This window comes from Papio anubis, chromosome 2, assembly GCF_008728515.1.
Source record: "Papio anubis isolate 15944 chromosome 2, Panubis1.0, whole genome shotgun sequence".
Lineage (NCBI taxonomy): Eukaryota > Metazoa > Chordata > Mammalia > Primates > Cercopithecidae > Papio > Papio anubis.
This window is the reverse complement of record NC_044977.1, coordinates 140,451,212-140,468,085: the sequence shown is the minus strand read 5'-3', so window position 1 is coordinate 140,468,085 and position 16,874 is coordinate 140,451,212. Positions and strand designations below refer to the sequence as shown.

The window sequence follows — 16,874 nt, the reverse complement described above, 5'->3', positions numbered from 1 at the left end:
ACATAATGTGACCCTGTCTCTACAAACATAAAAAATAAAATATTCGCTAGGTGTGGTGGTGTGCATTTGTCATCCCAGTTACTCAGGAGGCTCAGATAGGAGGATCGCTTGAGCCCCGGGAGACATGATTGTACCACTGCACTCCATCCTGGGTGACAGACCAAAAAAATAAAAAATAAAAATTAGGACATCTAGTCTTAAGTTTGCTAAAATTATTCCTGGATTTTATTTTATCTTATTGAGATGGAGTTTCACTCTTATCGCCCAGGCTGGAGTGCAATGGTGCGATCTTGGCTCACTGCAAACTCTGCCTCCCAGGTTCAAGCAATTCTCCTGTCTCAGCCTCCCGAGTAGCTGGGACTACAAGCACCCACCACCACACCTGGCTAATTTTTGTATTTTTTTTTTTAGTAGAGATGGGGTTTTACCATGTTGGCCAGGCTGATCCTGAACTCCTGACCTCAGGTAATCTACCTGCCTCGGCCTCCCCGAAGTGCTGGGATTACAGGCATGAGCCACCGTGCACAGCCTGGATTTTTTTATTCACATAATTTTAAAGTCAGATGGTTCAACACAATAACGATTCTCTTTTTCAAATCATATTACTTTGAATCAGCTTTTGAGGCATTCTAAAAAATGATCTTAATTAACATATTTTAAGCCCTTCTGATGAGTGAAAATATGCCAGTGTCAAATGAGGATATTTATAGTTTCTGTGTCTTAGAAAAATTTGAAACTGATATTGATTCTTTGGATGTATAATCCCCAAACATAACAATCTTCTTCTTGTTTTCTAATAAAAACTGAGTGTAAAGAAAAAGTTTCAAATACCTGATGGGACTCTGGTCCAACGAATGGTGGGCAGGGGATTTCCAACAGCTTCACAGGGAAGAAAGGCATCTGAGTCAGCTGGAATAGTAAAACTTGCAGCTTTTCCTCCAACTATTCTGGGCTTTTCCAATATATTCCTAGACAAAGAGTCAAAGGGAAGGAGTTTGGAAGTTGTTGCTTCTTGAACTAGTTTCTTATCAAAGTCACTCTTCTGTCCATCCCAATCTGAAGCAAGAGTGGTGACCTCTGGCAGGCCTGCAGTGGTCAACATGCTTACTTCTGGCTTTTCGACTTTTTCAGCAATTTCTGAGTATAGTTTGTGCCAAAACTGGTTTTCTGCCCAGGGAGATGGAGTTAATTTAGAATTCTGTGATTTAACTATTAGTGCTGGCATGGGAGTAGAATGTAACAGATTAGAGTAGATGAAGTGAGTGGTTCCAACTGTGAACTTGGCATTTGGGTGAGCCTTGGAAGATGTTGCAACCTCTGCTACTAATTGCTGTGATTTAGCATTGTGCCTTGAGGGTTCATGCAGCTTGACCACTGCATTTGTCATAAGCCCAGAAATGGGAGTTTCCATGTTGTCAGTAACCACTCTCTGAGTAAAGGGAGGGGAGATGGGAACTGGCATTAGAGTAGCACTGCTGCTCAGGAATGGTGGCATGGTTGAGTGTCTAATGATTGCTTTCCTAGTTGTGGTACTCTGGTGTGATTTGCTGGACAATGTTGTTTCAGAAGCAATTGTGCTCTTCAAAGTCTGAATACTCGCTTGGGCTAGTTCTTCAATCACATCTGTCAGATTAAGAGTTCTTGAATGAAAACTGATTGTGCTTGAAATTCCAGTTGTGTTTTCTGGTAGGGAATGAGTGAATGCAGAGACACTGGGCTTGACTGAAATTTCAGTTGTGGTTAGAACAGGAGGCATCATAGCAGTGGATGTAGTGAAGCCAGAACTCTGGTCTGGAGAGCTGTATGGGTCAGTCCTGTTCTTTTGAGGTTCCTCTTCTCTTTGTACTGTTTGTGCTCTGGATCTCTCTGTTTGGGTTTCATAAGTGATGACAGATGCAGGGAAGATAGGAGTTGTTGCTGGTATTGCTGTTTGCGTTGGTATGATGCTTATTGTACTTGAGTCTTTGCTTATATTAGGGAGCATAGAGTTAAGGGGTGGGAAGGGAAGCTCCTTCATTGTTGGAAGACTTCCAGAATTGTGTGTTTTGGTGGTAGTGTGGTGAGTTGTAGTCAAGGTATTGGATGGAATTTGCATCACACTTGCTGAAAGTGTGGTGAAGTAGAAGGGGGAGACTTTGCCTCTGGGTAAAGCAGGAGATGTTTTAGGAAGTATCACAGCTGTGCTTTTTTGTAAACTAACTTTATGTTGATACCTTAATCTGCCTTTTGGGTTATGGTTATTTACAAAGTTCTGATGCCAGGGAATTTTCCTTCTTGAAAACCTTGTAGTGTCTATAATAGTCATGGGTGGCTTGGTGATAGCATCTGAAAGTGACGATGTAATCACTAAATCTCTTTTAGCTTCATTGGTGCTAGACACACGTGGGTAGCTGGCATTTACTTTGTGAGTTTTTTCCATGGGTATGGATGTTGGAGCATACATCATGACTGCACCAGTTGGAGTCACTTGGGAAATTTCAGTACTGAAATATTTTATCGTTGGTGTTGTTTTCTCACTATCTACATTGGGTTTGTTCTCAAGTAGTAATAGTGGATTCTGGACTAGAGTTGTAGACTCTTCTGTTGGGTCTCTGGTAATGTTAGCTTTGGGGAAGGTGATGGGAGCAGCACTTGGAAAAGACAATGCTGCTGTGGCAGTGGGGAGCCTCTCCCCAGGAAGACAGGACAGGCATGTCACATTGAACACTGTGGCTGAGAATGCAGTAGTGCTTTTCTCAGAAGAACCGCTGGTTGTTGACCTGAAAATGCTGTATCTATGCCGTCGGAGAACTGGAGTTCTATATGGGCTGATAATCCGCCCCCTTCCACCAATTTTCCTCCACCTCCCAAAGCGTCTGAACAGCGGGATGTTAACTGTACTGTTTCTAGGGATTGGAAACTGAGAATGAGCAGCTGTGTGTGGATCTAAAGGGAACGTGGAGGTGCTAAGTATTTGAGTAGTGTGAGAATAGAAGTGATTGTGCCTGGGCTCACTGACTTCTCTTACAGATGTCTGTTGACTATTTGTGGTATTTACTGACTCTAATAATACTTTGTTGGTGGTGCTATTAAGCATTTTGACATTGACATCTTTGATCATAGTCCTCGCTGTTATTGGGGGTGCTTTTTGGAAATGCTCCCTTCCTCTTCCCATCTGGTCAGAGTCCTGAAATTCAGTTGCTCCAGGTAGTAATGGAAAGACAGTGGATGAATGTTGATTGGTTGTGCCTTGCATTTGGCCTGATATGGTTGGGTTTATATTCTTTGACATGGCTATAGTTTTAATAGCAGTAGATAGTTTGAAATCTATGGGTTCTTCAGGTGGTAGTATTTGTGAACTCACAACAGGAGAGAATTCTGTGCCAGAAGTTATGTTTGTCATAGGACTATCAGATATTGTTCTGGAGTCAGCAGTCACTGTCCATGCTGGAATGTTCGAAGTTTTAGTGGCCAGGACCATAGATTCCTCATGTAGAGTAAGCATGCCTGAGGAATCGTCTTCTTCACCAGGTATGTTTGGGAGTTGGGTGACCATTGGGGGTGGGCTCACTGTGGTATTTTCTCGCTTCTCTGGCACAGCATTCTTTTTAGCTTTCTCCAACAGTGCTGCCCAGTGTTGTGGGTCAATTCTCCTAGCAGAGGGAGGGAAATGCCTCCTATTCTCCCTAAAACGTCGATGTGTTGAATCTCCACGTCGCTGGAGTATTAATTCCCGATAGTTTTGCCTCTTACTTGTGCTTGAGGCGTGTTTTCCAACCTCAGCCTCCATCGGAGCAGATGTATGGAGTGGTGCACCTGGTGGCTCCTTAAGATGAGCAATAGGATTGGACTCATCAAATCCAGATCCCTCTGTTTCTCCATCATGCTCCAAGGGCCTTTGTCCTTTCATCTTGACTGAAACATGGAAAATCAAAAAATCAACCCCTGATGGGTTGGCTGCCACACAGCGATAATAACCTTGGTCTTCTGGGGTGGCCTGTAATATTCTTAATGTGCCATTGTTAAGAACTTTCTTGTCTCTTGAAGACTGATAGAGCACAATGTTTCCTGGAAGAACCCAGCTAATAGAGGCATCTGGGATACCAGTAGAACGGCATGGAAGATCAAGAGTTTCACCAGCGAAAACTGTGTGATGAATCCCATTTTCCTGATAGGCTTCAACAGAAGGTTCTACCACAGTTATCCTATAGGTGAGAATATCTACATCATCATAATTGCTGCTTATACAGTGATATATGCCTGTGTCAAAACTATCAGCCATCTGGAGTTCCAATTTTCCACTTTTGTCTATTAGTATCCGTCCATCCTCACTGACATAAGGGGCTCTCACTTTACTTCCATCAGCTAGAAGCCACTCCAAGTGTGGGGTGGGGTCTCCTTGGCCTGGGCAGTCCAGGCCAACGGTTCCACCTACCAAGACAGTATGTTCCAGCTTAGTATTGTTATCCCTTGAAATCATAGTCCATTTGTGTTTCACTGGCCTCATCTCTGCTCTTGGCAAAGTGATTTGAGCATCACTGGAGTACTGGATCTGTAATGTACTGAGTGTGGTGGCAGTTCTGTTCAGCTGCAAGGAAATTTGGTCTTGCATTAACCAAGAGGGATCTGCTCTGAGATCCGCCTCTATGTTGGTAAAAATGTCTTCAGGCTTAGGAGCCACCTGCTTATATTTGTAATAGAGCTGTGGTGTTTCACTAAGCAAGTGGCTCCTTTCTAGTATCAGAGGAGAATCGCTGTACAAAGCCAGAACTTGCCACACTGGCTGAATGTGACCGTAATCTAGGTTGCATACCAAAAATGTTGAAAATGAAGTATTTAGCACGATGTAGTCATTTTCTTCAGTGAATGCAGTGGGTGATATCCTTGAGGGCTTTTGAATACTGCAGACCATGTTAGCTTCATTTCCAGACTGGTCTGTCATATTCAAAGTGAGGGAGCCAAAGGGTGCCAGGAAACCTTGGGGAGAGATGAAAGCAGAACCACTGTCTTCCAGAATAGTCAGGCTCTTTGATTTCAGGGATGAGTCAATGGTTGGCTTGGCACACTGGAAAGCTGCAGCTGAGACCATAGCTAAGGGCTTGCCTTTAGAAGCCCTAGGGTTCATGCAAAGTGGACATTGCTGAAGACTAGAAGGACTTCTATCTTTTTTGCATTTTATTACATCTGGAAAAAAATCATAATTGAGTTATCAGCTGTGACCTCTTTATGAATTGACATAAACATTTTGAAGAAATAGCTTTTGCTAGAAGCTGAAACAATTTGGAAATTTTAGTGTTCAATAGATAGTTTTCTGATTTTTCCTTCTGAATTGATTTTTTAAAAACTATTGTCTGTATACCCTGCTACAACATAATATGCATAGACACAGGATTTTGTCTGTCTTATTCACTGCTGTATTTCCCATGTTCAGCAAATGCCTGATATATATTTGGTACTCAGTAAATATTAGTTGAATGTATCATGTTTTTTATCTAGGGAAACAAAATGATATGCTCATGTTTGTCAGTTTTTATTAATAACAGTTTAGTTCTATTTCTTCATTTTAACATTTTAAGATGGCCACAGGACCTCATTGTTCTTTAAAAGAAAAGCTATTTGTTAAAGGATCATTTATAATTCCTTGGATATCATTTAAAAACCCAAGTTTACTTCCATTATCCAAAAGAATATTGACTGAATTATAGGGTACCTTGACCTGGTCTAACTTAGTAGCAATAGGAATTAAGAGAAGCAGATGGACGCAGGAGACAATGAAGCAGGTAGAACCAATCAATAGGAGGTGAGGATTGACTGAATATGGACAGTAACTAAAAGGAAGGGTCAAGGAAGACTCTGTTTTATGACTTTGGAAACTGGATGGTTGATGGTCCCCTTGGATGAGGTAGATGCACTGGAGGAGGTTCAAGTTTAAGGGGGAGGGAAGAACATTGTGCCAAGGTAGTGGAGAGGCCCATTAAATGTCTGACATTCTGGCAAAGTCAGAGGTTGCAAGTCTTACAGTACTAGGACCAGCATGATAACGACCAGCATTTCTAAGTCATAGGTGCCTCATCTGTCAAATATTTGGATATCACATACCATTTAAAAGCTCTGCTGTGGTAAGCCTATTTAAAATGACTGGTCACTTGAATACTTGGTAAGAGGTATAGACTTTTCCCTTACACAAAATACAGCCTGAGACATCCATGCTCTTCCATGTAGTAGCTCTTCTATGATGCACTGGAGACAGCACTTAACAAAAGCATTGCACTTCTTAGAAGATCTAATTTGTCAGAGTGGCTAGATAGGGTCTGTGTGCACATGTCCTCTCAAAGGCTTAAGAAAGTCACTCTGACCAAAGACACCAAACTCTTCTGTGTGCACTACAGTGTGACAGGTAATATCACAGATGCCTGGCCAGTCAGCATTCTTCAGCAAATTTTATAGTTTAAACCTATGCAGAGGAGGAGGCTGGCAAGTTGGAAAACCTTTGAACAATCATAAGAGTTGCCTCCCGGCTGGGCGCAATAGCTCACGCCTCTAACCCTAGCACTCTGGGAGGCTGAGGCGGGCGGATCACCTGAGGTCGGGAGTTTGAGACTAGCCTGACCAATATGGAGAAACCCCATCTCTACTAAAAATACAAAATTAGCCAGGCATGGTGGCACATGTCTGTAATCCCAGCTACTCAGGAGGCTGAGGCAGGAGAATCGCTTAACCTGGGAGGCAGAGGTTGTGGTGAGCCAAGATCGTGCCTGCACTCCAGCCTGGGCAACAAGAGCAAAACTCTGTCTGAAAAAAAAAAAAAGAGTTGCCTCCCAATCACCCACTTGCCAACAAGCTGTATCCCTTTACCTACTTATCAGTACTCTGGGCTAAGACAACATGGCAGACTTCTGGTTTAATGAAACCTCATCATGGAATATGCTCACACCATGCTTATTATTGCTTGCACTGAGCCAGAGTTAGCAGGCCTTGGACATCACGTATTTTGCCTCAAATGCAAACCTGACCACACCACCTCCATTCCCTCCATCACACTCAGTTCCAGCCCCATGGAAATCCTTTCCATTCCTCAACCCTGCCAAGCCCAACTGGCTCTGGCATACGCTGTTCCTTCCATGTACTGTACGCTTGATGTCTTTCATCATGACCCAAGTCCTTACCAGTCATCCTTCAGAATGCAGTCTGAACAGCACTTATTCTGGGTAAGCTTCCTGTTTTATAGTCTCCTGGTACCTTTCACTTCTCCTATCCTACTTTTTCATTATTCACTGTTAGAGTGACTTGTTTACTTATCTGTCTTCCTATGAAACTATAAACTTCATTCTTGTTCATCTGTACGTCCCCAGTCCTGGCCAATGGATGTTCAGGAAAGATCAGCAGAAGAAAGAAAAGCAGATAGGCAGGCCAGAAAAAGTGCCTAATTCTATGACCATGTTTTTTTGTTTGTTTTTTCACATTTCAACTTATAAATTAAGATGTGCCTTACAACTGAAGATGTTTTACAGTAACAGCTGACAAATTGGCAATCAATATAGCTATCACAGCTTTACACCTATAAAGATTGTCATAGATATTTATATTGCTTTCCATTGTATTACATGTATTGGTGCTATAACATATATTAAATTTGCCTTTAAAATGTTTTAATTAAGATAACACTATGATTTAGCATTAAAACAGGTTGTCAAGTATGTAGAAAAGAACAGAAACAGAGCAGCAAGACATAAATTTCATATCCATGAAATAAATGCTTATTAGAGAAACAGCCACAAATTCATTTTATAGAAATGCTGCATCAACAGCTTTGCGGAATCAAAGAATAGAAGATACCCACACGTAGATAAAGGAGTGTTACATTTAACTACTGAGATTGGTGCAAAAGAATTGCCAACCACATGCCAAGTGAGGCAACTGAAGGCATGAACAACTATTGAATCTCTTGGAATCGATGAAAAATTTTCAAAGCATAAGAGGTTGATATGATTGACCCATGGGTCTCGTAAAAATTATCATTAAGTCATCTCAGTCAAAAGGAGAACACTTGCTTATTAAGACTGAAAGATGTTAACCCATATGGGTTTCATTATTTTACATATATAGAGTTATGAGTTGATTAACAACAGGGACACATTCTGAAAAATGCATCATTAGGCAATTTTGTTGTGCAAACATTATGGAGTGTGTACTTACACAAACCTAGATAGTATAGACTACTACACACCTAGGCAATATGGTAAAACCTACTGCTCCTAGACTACAGACTCATACAGCATATTACTCTACTGAATACTGTCAGCAATTGTAATACAATTTTAATTATTTATGTATCTAAACTTAGAAAAGGTAACATGTTGCACTACCTCTTTATGATGGCTACAATGTTACTAGGCAGTAGTTTTATTTCACCTCCATTATAAGTCTTATGGAAGGATCATCATACATGCCATCTGTTGTTGACCGTCAGTATGCAGTGTGTGATTACATGTGTGTGCATATGTATATGTACATATGACGTATGTATGAATGTATATATGATGTGTTTCTATACATATATGTAAGTTTGGGACATACTAAGACCCCAGGTAAAGATAAATTAGATACCGGAAAAGCAAAAGACTTCTAATAGTAGTAATTATAACCAAATGTTATCCATTCAAGAATGGAAGTATAGGCAAACAACCCAAGTGGTGAAATGGTTATTCTGATGCAGACGGGGTGGGTGGAGAAGCAACCAGACTTCTCAGAAGAGCCAAGCAGTGTGCTGGCTGGCTGAGAACCACCAAGCAGAAAAGGAAAGGAAGGGCTCCAGGCAGGGGCAGCAGCAGCTGTGAGGGGGTAAAACAGCTTGTAGTGTGGCAGGAAGTTGTCCAGAGTTGTTAAGAGCAAAAAGTGCCTGTGTGCCTGGGATAGGCGGGGCTGAGGGTTGGAGAGGTGGGAAAGGAGGCTGAGGATAAGCCAGCACCACACTAGGAAGACCTGGCTCGTAGCTTAAGGAGCATGAGATTTATTCTCTAAGCCAGGGATCAGCAACATTTTTATAAAGAGCCAGATAGCAAGTACTTTTGGGCTTTGTGAAACAGTTCTCTGACACTACTTGACTGCCACAGTAGCCAAAACACAGCCGTAGATGATGTGTAAATAATTCATTATTCTTGAATTATTTCTGAGATGTTATTTTCTCTCCTAAATTACCCTGGCCTCTCCACTTCCTAATATAACACCTCCAAGCAGATTTCCTCCATTTAATTGGGACAAAAATAAATAAATAAATAAACAGTATAGATACCTGGCTTCTCCTGTATCCAGTCAGACAACCACTTTACATGGCAATCACAGGTCCATGGGTTCCCATGCAGGTAAAGGCTTTCTAGGGCAGGCATATAGGAGACCATCTCTTGAGGGAGGGAGGTCAGGAAGTTATCAGACAAGTATAGGTACTTAATGAAAGAGATTTTAAATATCTGCAGGTAGCTCAAAGAGACAAACGTATCTGGATGGAGCTTAGTGAGCTGATTTCCTTCCAAGTGCACCAGGCGGAGAAAGTTGAGCCCATAAAAAACCTCTGGGTTTATAAACTCGATATTGTTGTGGTCCATGTGCAATCGCGTCAAGCTCCTGAGGCCATAAAAAGTATCTTTCTGAAGTTTTCGGACTTTGTTATAGCTCATTTTTAAGACCTATGAATTGAAAAAAAAGAACATATTTATGTTGTCAAAGGAATTTTCACATGAGGGAAAAGTCCTATCAATAACAAAAGTTATGTTGAAATTAATTCAATGCAATTTGTATACCTTCTTAGGATCCCAATTCAAATTAGTTGCAAATTAAATATGACAATATCAGAGAAACTAGAACACTCACGAACGTTTGTCTATTGATATTAAGGAATTATATATATATACACACATATAATTATTTATACATATATATATAATTTTTTTTTTTTTTTTTTTGGAGACAGAGTCTTGCTCTGTCACCCAGGCTGGAGTGCAGTGGTGTGATCACTGCTCACTGCAACCTCCGCCTCCCGGGTTCAAGTGATTCTCCTGCCTCAGCCTCCTGAGTAGCTGGGATTACAAGTACCCACCACCACTCCTGGCTACTTTTTATAGTTTTAGTAGAGACGGGGTTTCACCATGTTGGCCAGGCTAGTCTCAAACTCCCGATCTCAGGTGATCCGCCCACCTTGGCCTCCCAAAGTCCTGGGATTACAGGTAAGAGCCATCATGCCCAGTCATGAATGATTGTTAAAATTTAAGATATATAAATGATATTGTGGTTATTTTAAAAAGATTTCTTAGTTTTGAGATATATATTGAAGTACTTACAGATGAATATTATGAAAATTTGGATTTGTTTCAAAATAATTGAATGGAGTGGAGAGTAGTGGGTAGGGGTGCAGGTGAGACATCTGCTATGAGACTGTAAGTGTTGCAGGTGCGTACTGGTCCATTAGGGTTCATTATATTATTCTACTTTTTTCCGTGGTTGAAAATTTTATAACTTTTTTTTAATCTTAGTATTTCAAGTAAATTTAAGATTTCCTAAACATAAATTTTTCATGAGAGACTAGTGATTTTAATTTATTGAGCTACAGTTCACATGCCATAAAATCCACCTTTTAAAGTGTACAGCTGGCTGGGCATGGTGGCTCCCACCACATGGAGGCTGAGGTGGGCAGATCACTTGAGGCCAGAGTTCGAGACCAGCCTAGCCAACATGGCGAAACCTCGTCTCTACTAAAAACGCATATACACACAGAAAATTAGCTGGGCATGGTGGCACACACATGTACTCCCAGCTACTCAGGAGGCTGAGGCGTGAGAATCATTTGCACTTGGAAGGCGGAGGTTGTAGTGAGCTGAGATTGCACCACTGCACTCTAGCCTGGGTGACAGAGCAAGATTCTGTCTCAAAAACTAATTTTAAAAAGTGTACAGTTTATTGGTTTTTAGTATATTCATAGAGTTGTGCAAACATATCCACTGTCAGAAACTTCTAAATAAAGTTTTTTGAGATGGAGTTTTACTCTTGTTGCCCAGGCTGGAGTGCAATGGAGTGATCTCGGCTCACTACAACCTCCGTCTCCCAGGTTCAAGCGATTCTCCTGCCTCAGCCTCCCGAGTAGCTGGGATTACAGGCATGTGCCACCACGCCTGGCTAATTTTTTGTATTATTTAGTAGAGACGGGGTTTCTCCATGTTGGTCAGACTGGTCTTGAACTCTCAGCCTCAGGTGATCCACCCACCCGCCCCGGCCTCCTAAAGTGCTGGGATTACAGGAGTGAGCCACTGCTCCTGGCCTAAAGTTTCTAATAAACTTTGTTTTGTACCACAAAATAAAAACTGATACCCACTAGCTGTCATTTTTCCCATCCTTTTAGCCCTTCACAACCACTAATTTGCTTTGTTTCCATGGATTTGCCTGTTCTAAACATTTTATATAATTGGAATCATACACTCTGTGGCATTGTGTCTGGATTCTTTCACTTAGCAAAATATTTTCAAGACCCATCCTTCTCATAGCATGTGTCAGCCCTTCATTCCTTTCTTTGCTGAAGAGTATTCTACTGTATACATGCACAACACTTTATCTATCACTGGTTGATGGACATTAAGAGGTGTCTTCTACTTTTTGGTTATGAGTCATATGACTAATTTTGAGTTGCAATTAAAATAATTTTGAATATTTCAATAGTGCTCAGGTATTTTCCAATTCTCTTTCCAATTACAAGTTGAACATACTCTTTCTCCCATAAAGAAAAAAGAAATGCTAGGAAACACAATTTCCCATCATATTTTCCTGACTTGGCGTGAACTGTCATGTCTGTCGAAAATGCTTCTCTAGAATGCCAAGACCCCTAATAAGAAAAGGAAAAATAAGTTGGTAACATAGAAGAGCTTTGCCCCAAATGTAACTTGGGAGTTCAATCTCCAACTCAATGTTCCTCAATATCCACTGAAAATTTGGTCGAGAGAATAAATATATGTAGAGAATTCTATAAAGGACACGCGATTCATCTATTCCTCTGAAGACATGCATTCCAAATAAAGCCTGATTAACCAAATCAGCAGAATCACATAGCTACATTATACTCTGTAGCTCTCCACCATGGTTATGACCTCCTTTACATAGTTCTGGTATATGTTAAAAGGCTCTATGAACACAGGTACTTTATCTTTTACAAGGATATTATTGACTTTATTTTATGACATTGTATTTTATACGGAGTTTTGTAAGACATTTCTTTCTGACTTAAAATCATACATGGCTGTGCTTTTCCTGAGCAGTTTTAATTTCAATAGCTGTCATGTATTGTTAGCGTCTCAAAAGCTTCAAGTCCTACTTATAGCAGACATAAAGGTCTCTATGTATGTATTTCCTCATGCTCCCTTTATTCTTATCTCTAGGCTTATTTTAGCTTTATACTTTCTCACTTACTTTTGTGATCATTCTTGCACAATTTTATGCATTCTTGGGAGTCCTTGTAACTTTAAAAAATTGTTTGAACAAGGTAGAACATGAGTAAGTAAATAAAATGAAACTGAAAACAGCACATTGATTTATATAAAGCTAATAATCTGTCTAAGATAGTCATTATTTTTAGGAACCACATTCAATTTCCAGATAAACATGACTAGAAGTATCCTTTTAGGATTAAATTTTGAAGGTTTATCATCTGAGTATTGACATTTTTTTTCTTGAGGTATTAGAAAACTTGCCTCAGAATTTTCTTATTATTCTAATTTCCACACACAGTTGCACAATTAAAAATCAGTTAACATTCTCCATTGACATCTGCTTCTAATTTGCAGAACGTTGATTTTTGTATTGTGTAGAGATAGGCAGCCTTGGAAGGTCTATCTCACAGGTCCCACCTTACCTCTTTAACCTGCCCCCTCTCTCCATCGGTCTCACCTGCAAGGCCTGCAAATCTGAGAAGGTCTTGTCAGGGATTGTGTGAATGCCATTGCTGTGAAGCATGAGCAACTCCAATTTGGTCAGGCCAGAAAAATCTGTTTCCATCAATCTAATCAAGCTGTTGTATCTGAAATAAAAAATGACATTCTAGGCATAAGCTAAGTCTGTCAACTAAAGTTCAAATGTCATAACCAAAATAAACACAAAAAAACCCAATACCGCTCTTTATAACTGTGCTCCATTGAGAAAATCGAATGCTTGAAATACTGAAATTCACCAGATGCCACAGAAGATCGACTCTTCACCCAGTTCTTGCCATTTCAGTTACAATCGCCCCCCTCACATTCTAGGAACTTGTCACATTTCTTCTCATTTTCCAACTGTTTTATATATATATGCTGTTCCCTCAGGTTGGAACACCCTTGACCTCACCCTTTTCCATTTGTGAACACTTAATATCCAGCCCATTCTTTCATGACACTATCCCCTCACTCTCCCAGGTGGAATTTGTCAGCAGTGGTTAAGAAGCCTGGGCTCCCGGAGCCCAGGCTTGGGCTTCTGGTTTGGGTATGATTTATGAGCTCAGGCTCAACTGAGTAGCTGTGAACCCTGGGTAAAAATCAGCAGCCTTTCTGTGCCTCAGTTTCCTCATCTATAAAATGTTAATAATAGAACCCATTCCAAAGGGGTTATGAGGATTAAATGGATGCAGTGCTTAACCCAATGCCAGCACCTACTGAGCACAATGTTAGCTCTTAATAATAGTGACTGTCTCTAAGACACTTTGTATGTTCTATTACAGTTTTTATTAATTGTACCGTCCGTATATTTATCTTCTCTTTTTAACGATCAACACACCTCCTAGAAGTGAATAATATATCTTACCACTGTATCCCCAGTGCATAGTACATGCTCACTAGTGTCAAATAAACGATGTTAAGTCCAACATGTGTTTTCAGACACACACATTTTTTCATGAACATTTAAAATACGGTCATATTTTTGCAAATTTAATTAGGCATCCATTTTAAATAAGTTTGTATGGAAAGAAACCAAAGGGCCTTTAAAAAGGATATATATATATATGTGTGTGTGTGTGTGTGTGTGTGTATTATATAGGCAGACACTTCCAGTTACCCTGCCATCTCTTATGATATATCATAACCCCAATAGTTAACAGAAACTATACCATTTTCCAGCAAAAATGTAGCCAGAATGAAGCTTTTTACCATCATGAGTCTCCCAACCTACCAAGAGGGACTTCAAATTCTAGAAGAACTTCCTCCTAAGAAAAGTTTACCAAGAAAAGTTTTCTTATTGTCTCCAGCAAACAAAATTCTCATGAGCTCATTTCAGAAAAGAAATATTGTTAAAACAATTGTGATTCATCTCCCAAAGTCATAGATGTTTGAGGGACAAGTCACCACTGTGACTGATCCCTCTTTGAGAAGAGGAAACCCAGGGCCTCACACACCCTAAATTGATGCGTTCCACATTGGGTGGGATGCTGTCTGGGATGGAGGTCAGGTACCGAAATGTGCAGTGTACCTCCGTAGGCATATAACAGGCACAGCGGCGAGGACAGGCCCTGACCCCAGGGGTGGCGACCATGCAGATCACAGCAAAGGAGACCAGCAAGCAGGTGATTCCTCTGCCTTTTACCTTCATCCTGAAAAAACATCACACCTCAGAGTTATAAAGAGTGGTGGAGCAAAGTCCCAGGACCACCACACAGTCACTCTGGGAATCTGGGAGACCTTCCTTAAGGGTCATAAGCGACGATTCCATTCCTACCCTTTGTGGTCAAATGCACTCTTTACAAAACCATAGCATATGCTGCTGGCCTCACACTGCGCTTTATATTCAAGTGGGATATTTACTGTTGTGAAAATTTCTTCACGGCTTCTCACTTCTTAATGAAAACCAGCAATCCCTATTACTTAGGCATTCATTAAAAGGGAAACTGGAAACCATAAGAAAGATATTGTGACAACTAAAATATATAGAATTTAGTTTCCTTTATATACATTAATTCTTTTGGAGAATAACTTTCAAGAGACTGATTATAACAGTAATACCTGTGCATAAAACATTTGGAAACTGCAATTAAGCAGTAAAAAGGAAAAAAGTTACTCAATCTCACCACTTACACAATCCTTAACATTTTGTTGTATTCCTTTCCAGCCTTTTTCATCTATTGTGTGTATATGTATAGGTGTACATACATTTATGTGTATATGTGTACATGTGATCAAACTTAATTTTGTAACACATTTTATCATTTCATATATAATATGTTTTTTCATTTTATTAAACCTTCTTCAGAAACATTTTTTAAAGGTTGTAATAATTCACTGGAAGGGAGAATAAATCTCTTTCTAGTCGGTTTTCAAGTCCCTGCCAAAAAAAAAAAAAAGACACATTGAACACTTCACTGCCAAGTAATGACCACAAGCCACAGCGACTGACCAGCTGAGAGGGCTTGAGCCATGCTGAGCCCATGCAGGCGTGATGCTGTCTGCTTTTGCTCAGCTTAGGACATCTCTCTGCCTCTTTCCTTGGTCCCCCTCCAGCTCACGACTGCCATAGGAGGTGGGGAGCATAACCAGGGAAGAAATATGCTCAGCTTGTCAGAAAAAAAAAGGTATCTGTTACCCATATGTGGGGCAAGCCCAGGAATTCAAACCTAATTCTCTCCTGAAATGCAGGATTGAAATAAACTCTTCATTGTGCTTTTCTAAGCAAAGTGACCTTCATAATTTGTGATAAATCCCACTGTTCCGTGGAATAGCATGATTTTGGATTCTACCAACAACCACCCGTTAGCTACAAACTACACTGAGAAATAAAACTGGGGCTGAACTGCTTAGATTTTCATACAGATAAAAAGATGATGGCTGTATTATTATAATTTAGTCTGAATTAAAATTTAAAATACGATTAATCATATGACCACTTTTGCCATCTGGTTACAAAAATTTTCAATAAGCTTTGTATGATTGGAGACAGCATTTGCACCTTACCATTAGATAAACAAAGGAAGGAACAGCAGGATGAAGGTCATTCTCTCGTTCAGCTTAAATAAAAGTTCTGGGTATGCTCACATTCAAATTATTTAAGAGAGGCTCAAAAGCATAAAACAACATATGAATAAGGGATTCTCACAAACTTAAGCCTGAAAATGTACATAATGAAATAGGAATTGGCAATACCTGAGCTCTTCTTTCAGGTCCTGAATCCTCCTGTGACATAGGCAGAGACAGCAAATCTTCCCAGGAAATGGAAAATTGTGTCCAAACCTGAGGGAGGAAAAGTTCTCTGCTCCAAAGTGAGCGAACAGGCTTAGTCTTTTTGGCTTACAGCTCAGGAGTGATGCTCTTCAGGGAGACCTGGAGGCGCTTCCACAGCTTCAAAGTCCCATAACTCATAACCACATTAATCCAGAAGCGTTCTTTTATTATGATGCTTGTTGTTGCAGAAACAAAAGGCTAAGTGGAGGTTTTAAAATTTCCTTTCTCCTCCCTCAATAGTGTACCTTAGTACTCCTTAAAGTTGTCACTTGAATATTAACTATTACTAATCACTCCATTTTGCTCCAAAGTCCCAAGAGCTTCTCCTCAAATTGTCTTTTTTGGACAAATCTGTCACAGATGTCTCCATCTATTGATTGTCTTTCCTCAATGTGTGTTTTTTGTCTGGCACCAGTCACTGGAGAATTGTCGTGTGCTTTCATGCCCCCACCTTCTCCGGTCGCGTCTTCCCTCCCCCACCGTCAGACCTCCTCGCCCTTCTCGCCCCAGCGCCTGCTCCTGCAGCCACGGGACTCGCTCCATTCCCACGCCAAGCCCCAGCCAGCGTGGGGTTCCAGCCCTTTCCAGGGAAGGATTGGCCGAGCCGCTCACCTCTTTGCCCTGAGGACCAATGGGCTGGAGCTGCCCGGGCTAGGTCCCCGGCTCAGCTGCCGGGGT

General features: G+C 40.7%; 1 protein-coding gene across 3 annotated transcripts in view; it reads right to left on the bottom strand.

The window, feature by feature from the left end:
- Nucleotides 1-16,874, bottom strand: part of IGSF10 (immunoglobulin superfamily member 10) — a 24,433-nt gene extending 7,559 nt beyond the window's left edge. Inside the window, exons 1-5 of one of the 3 annotated variants that reach the window (XM_003894943.5) lie at nucleotides 16,119-16,874; nucleotides 14,381-14,575; nucleotides 12,904-13,033; nucleotides 9,272-9,662; nucleotides 832-5,163 (exon numbers count right to left, since the gene is read on the bottom strand). In XM_003894943.5, the coding sequence (XP_003894992.1) occupies nucleotides 832-5,163; nucleotides 9,272-9,662; nucleotides 12,904-13,033; nucleotides 14,381-14,574 (5,047 nt within the window). In that variant the 5' untranslated portion in view covers nucleotide 14,575; nucleotides 16,119-16,874. Of the gene's footprint in view, nucleotides 1-831; nucleotides 5,164-9,271; nucleotides 9,663-12,903; nucleotides 13,034-14,380; nucleotides 14,576-16,118 lie in introns of those variants that run through there. The other 2 variants (XM_009201507.4, XM_017955777.3) reach the window with 2 other exon arrangements.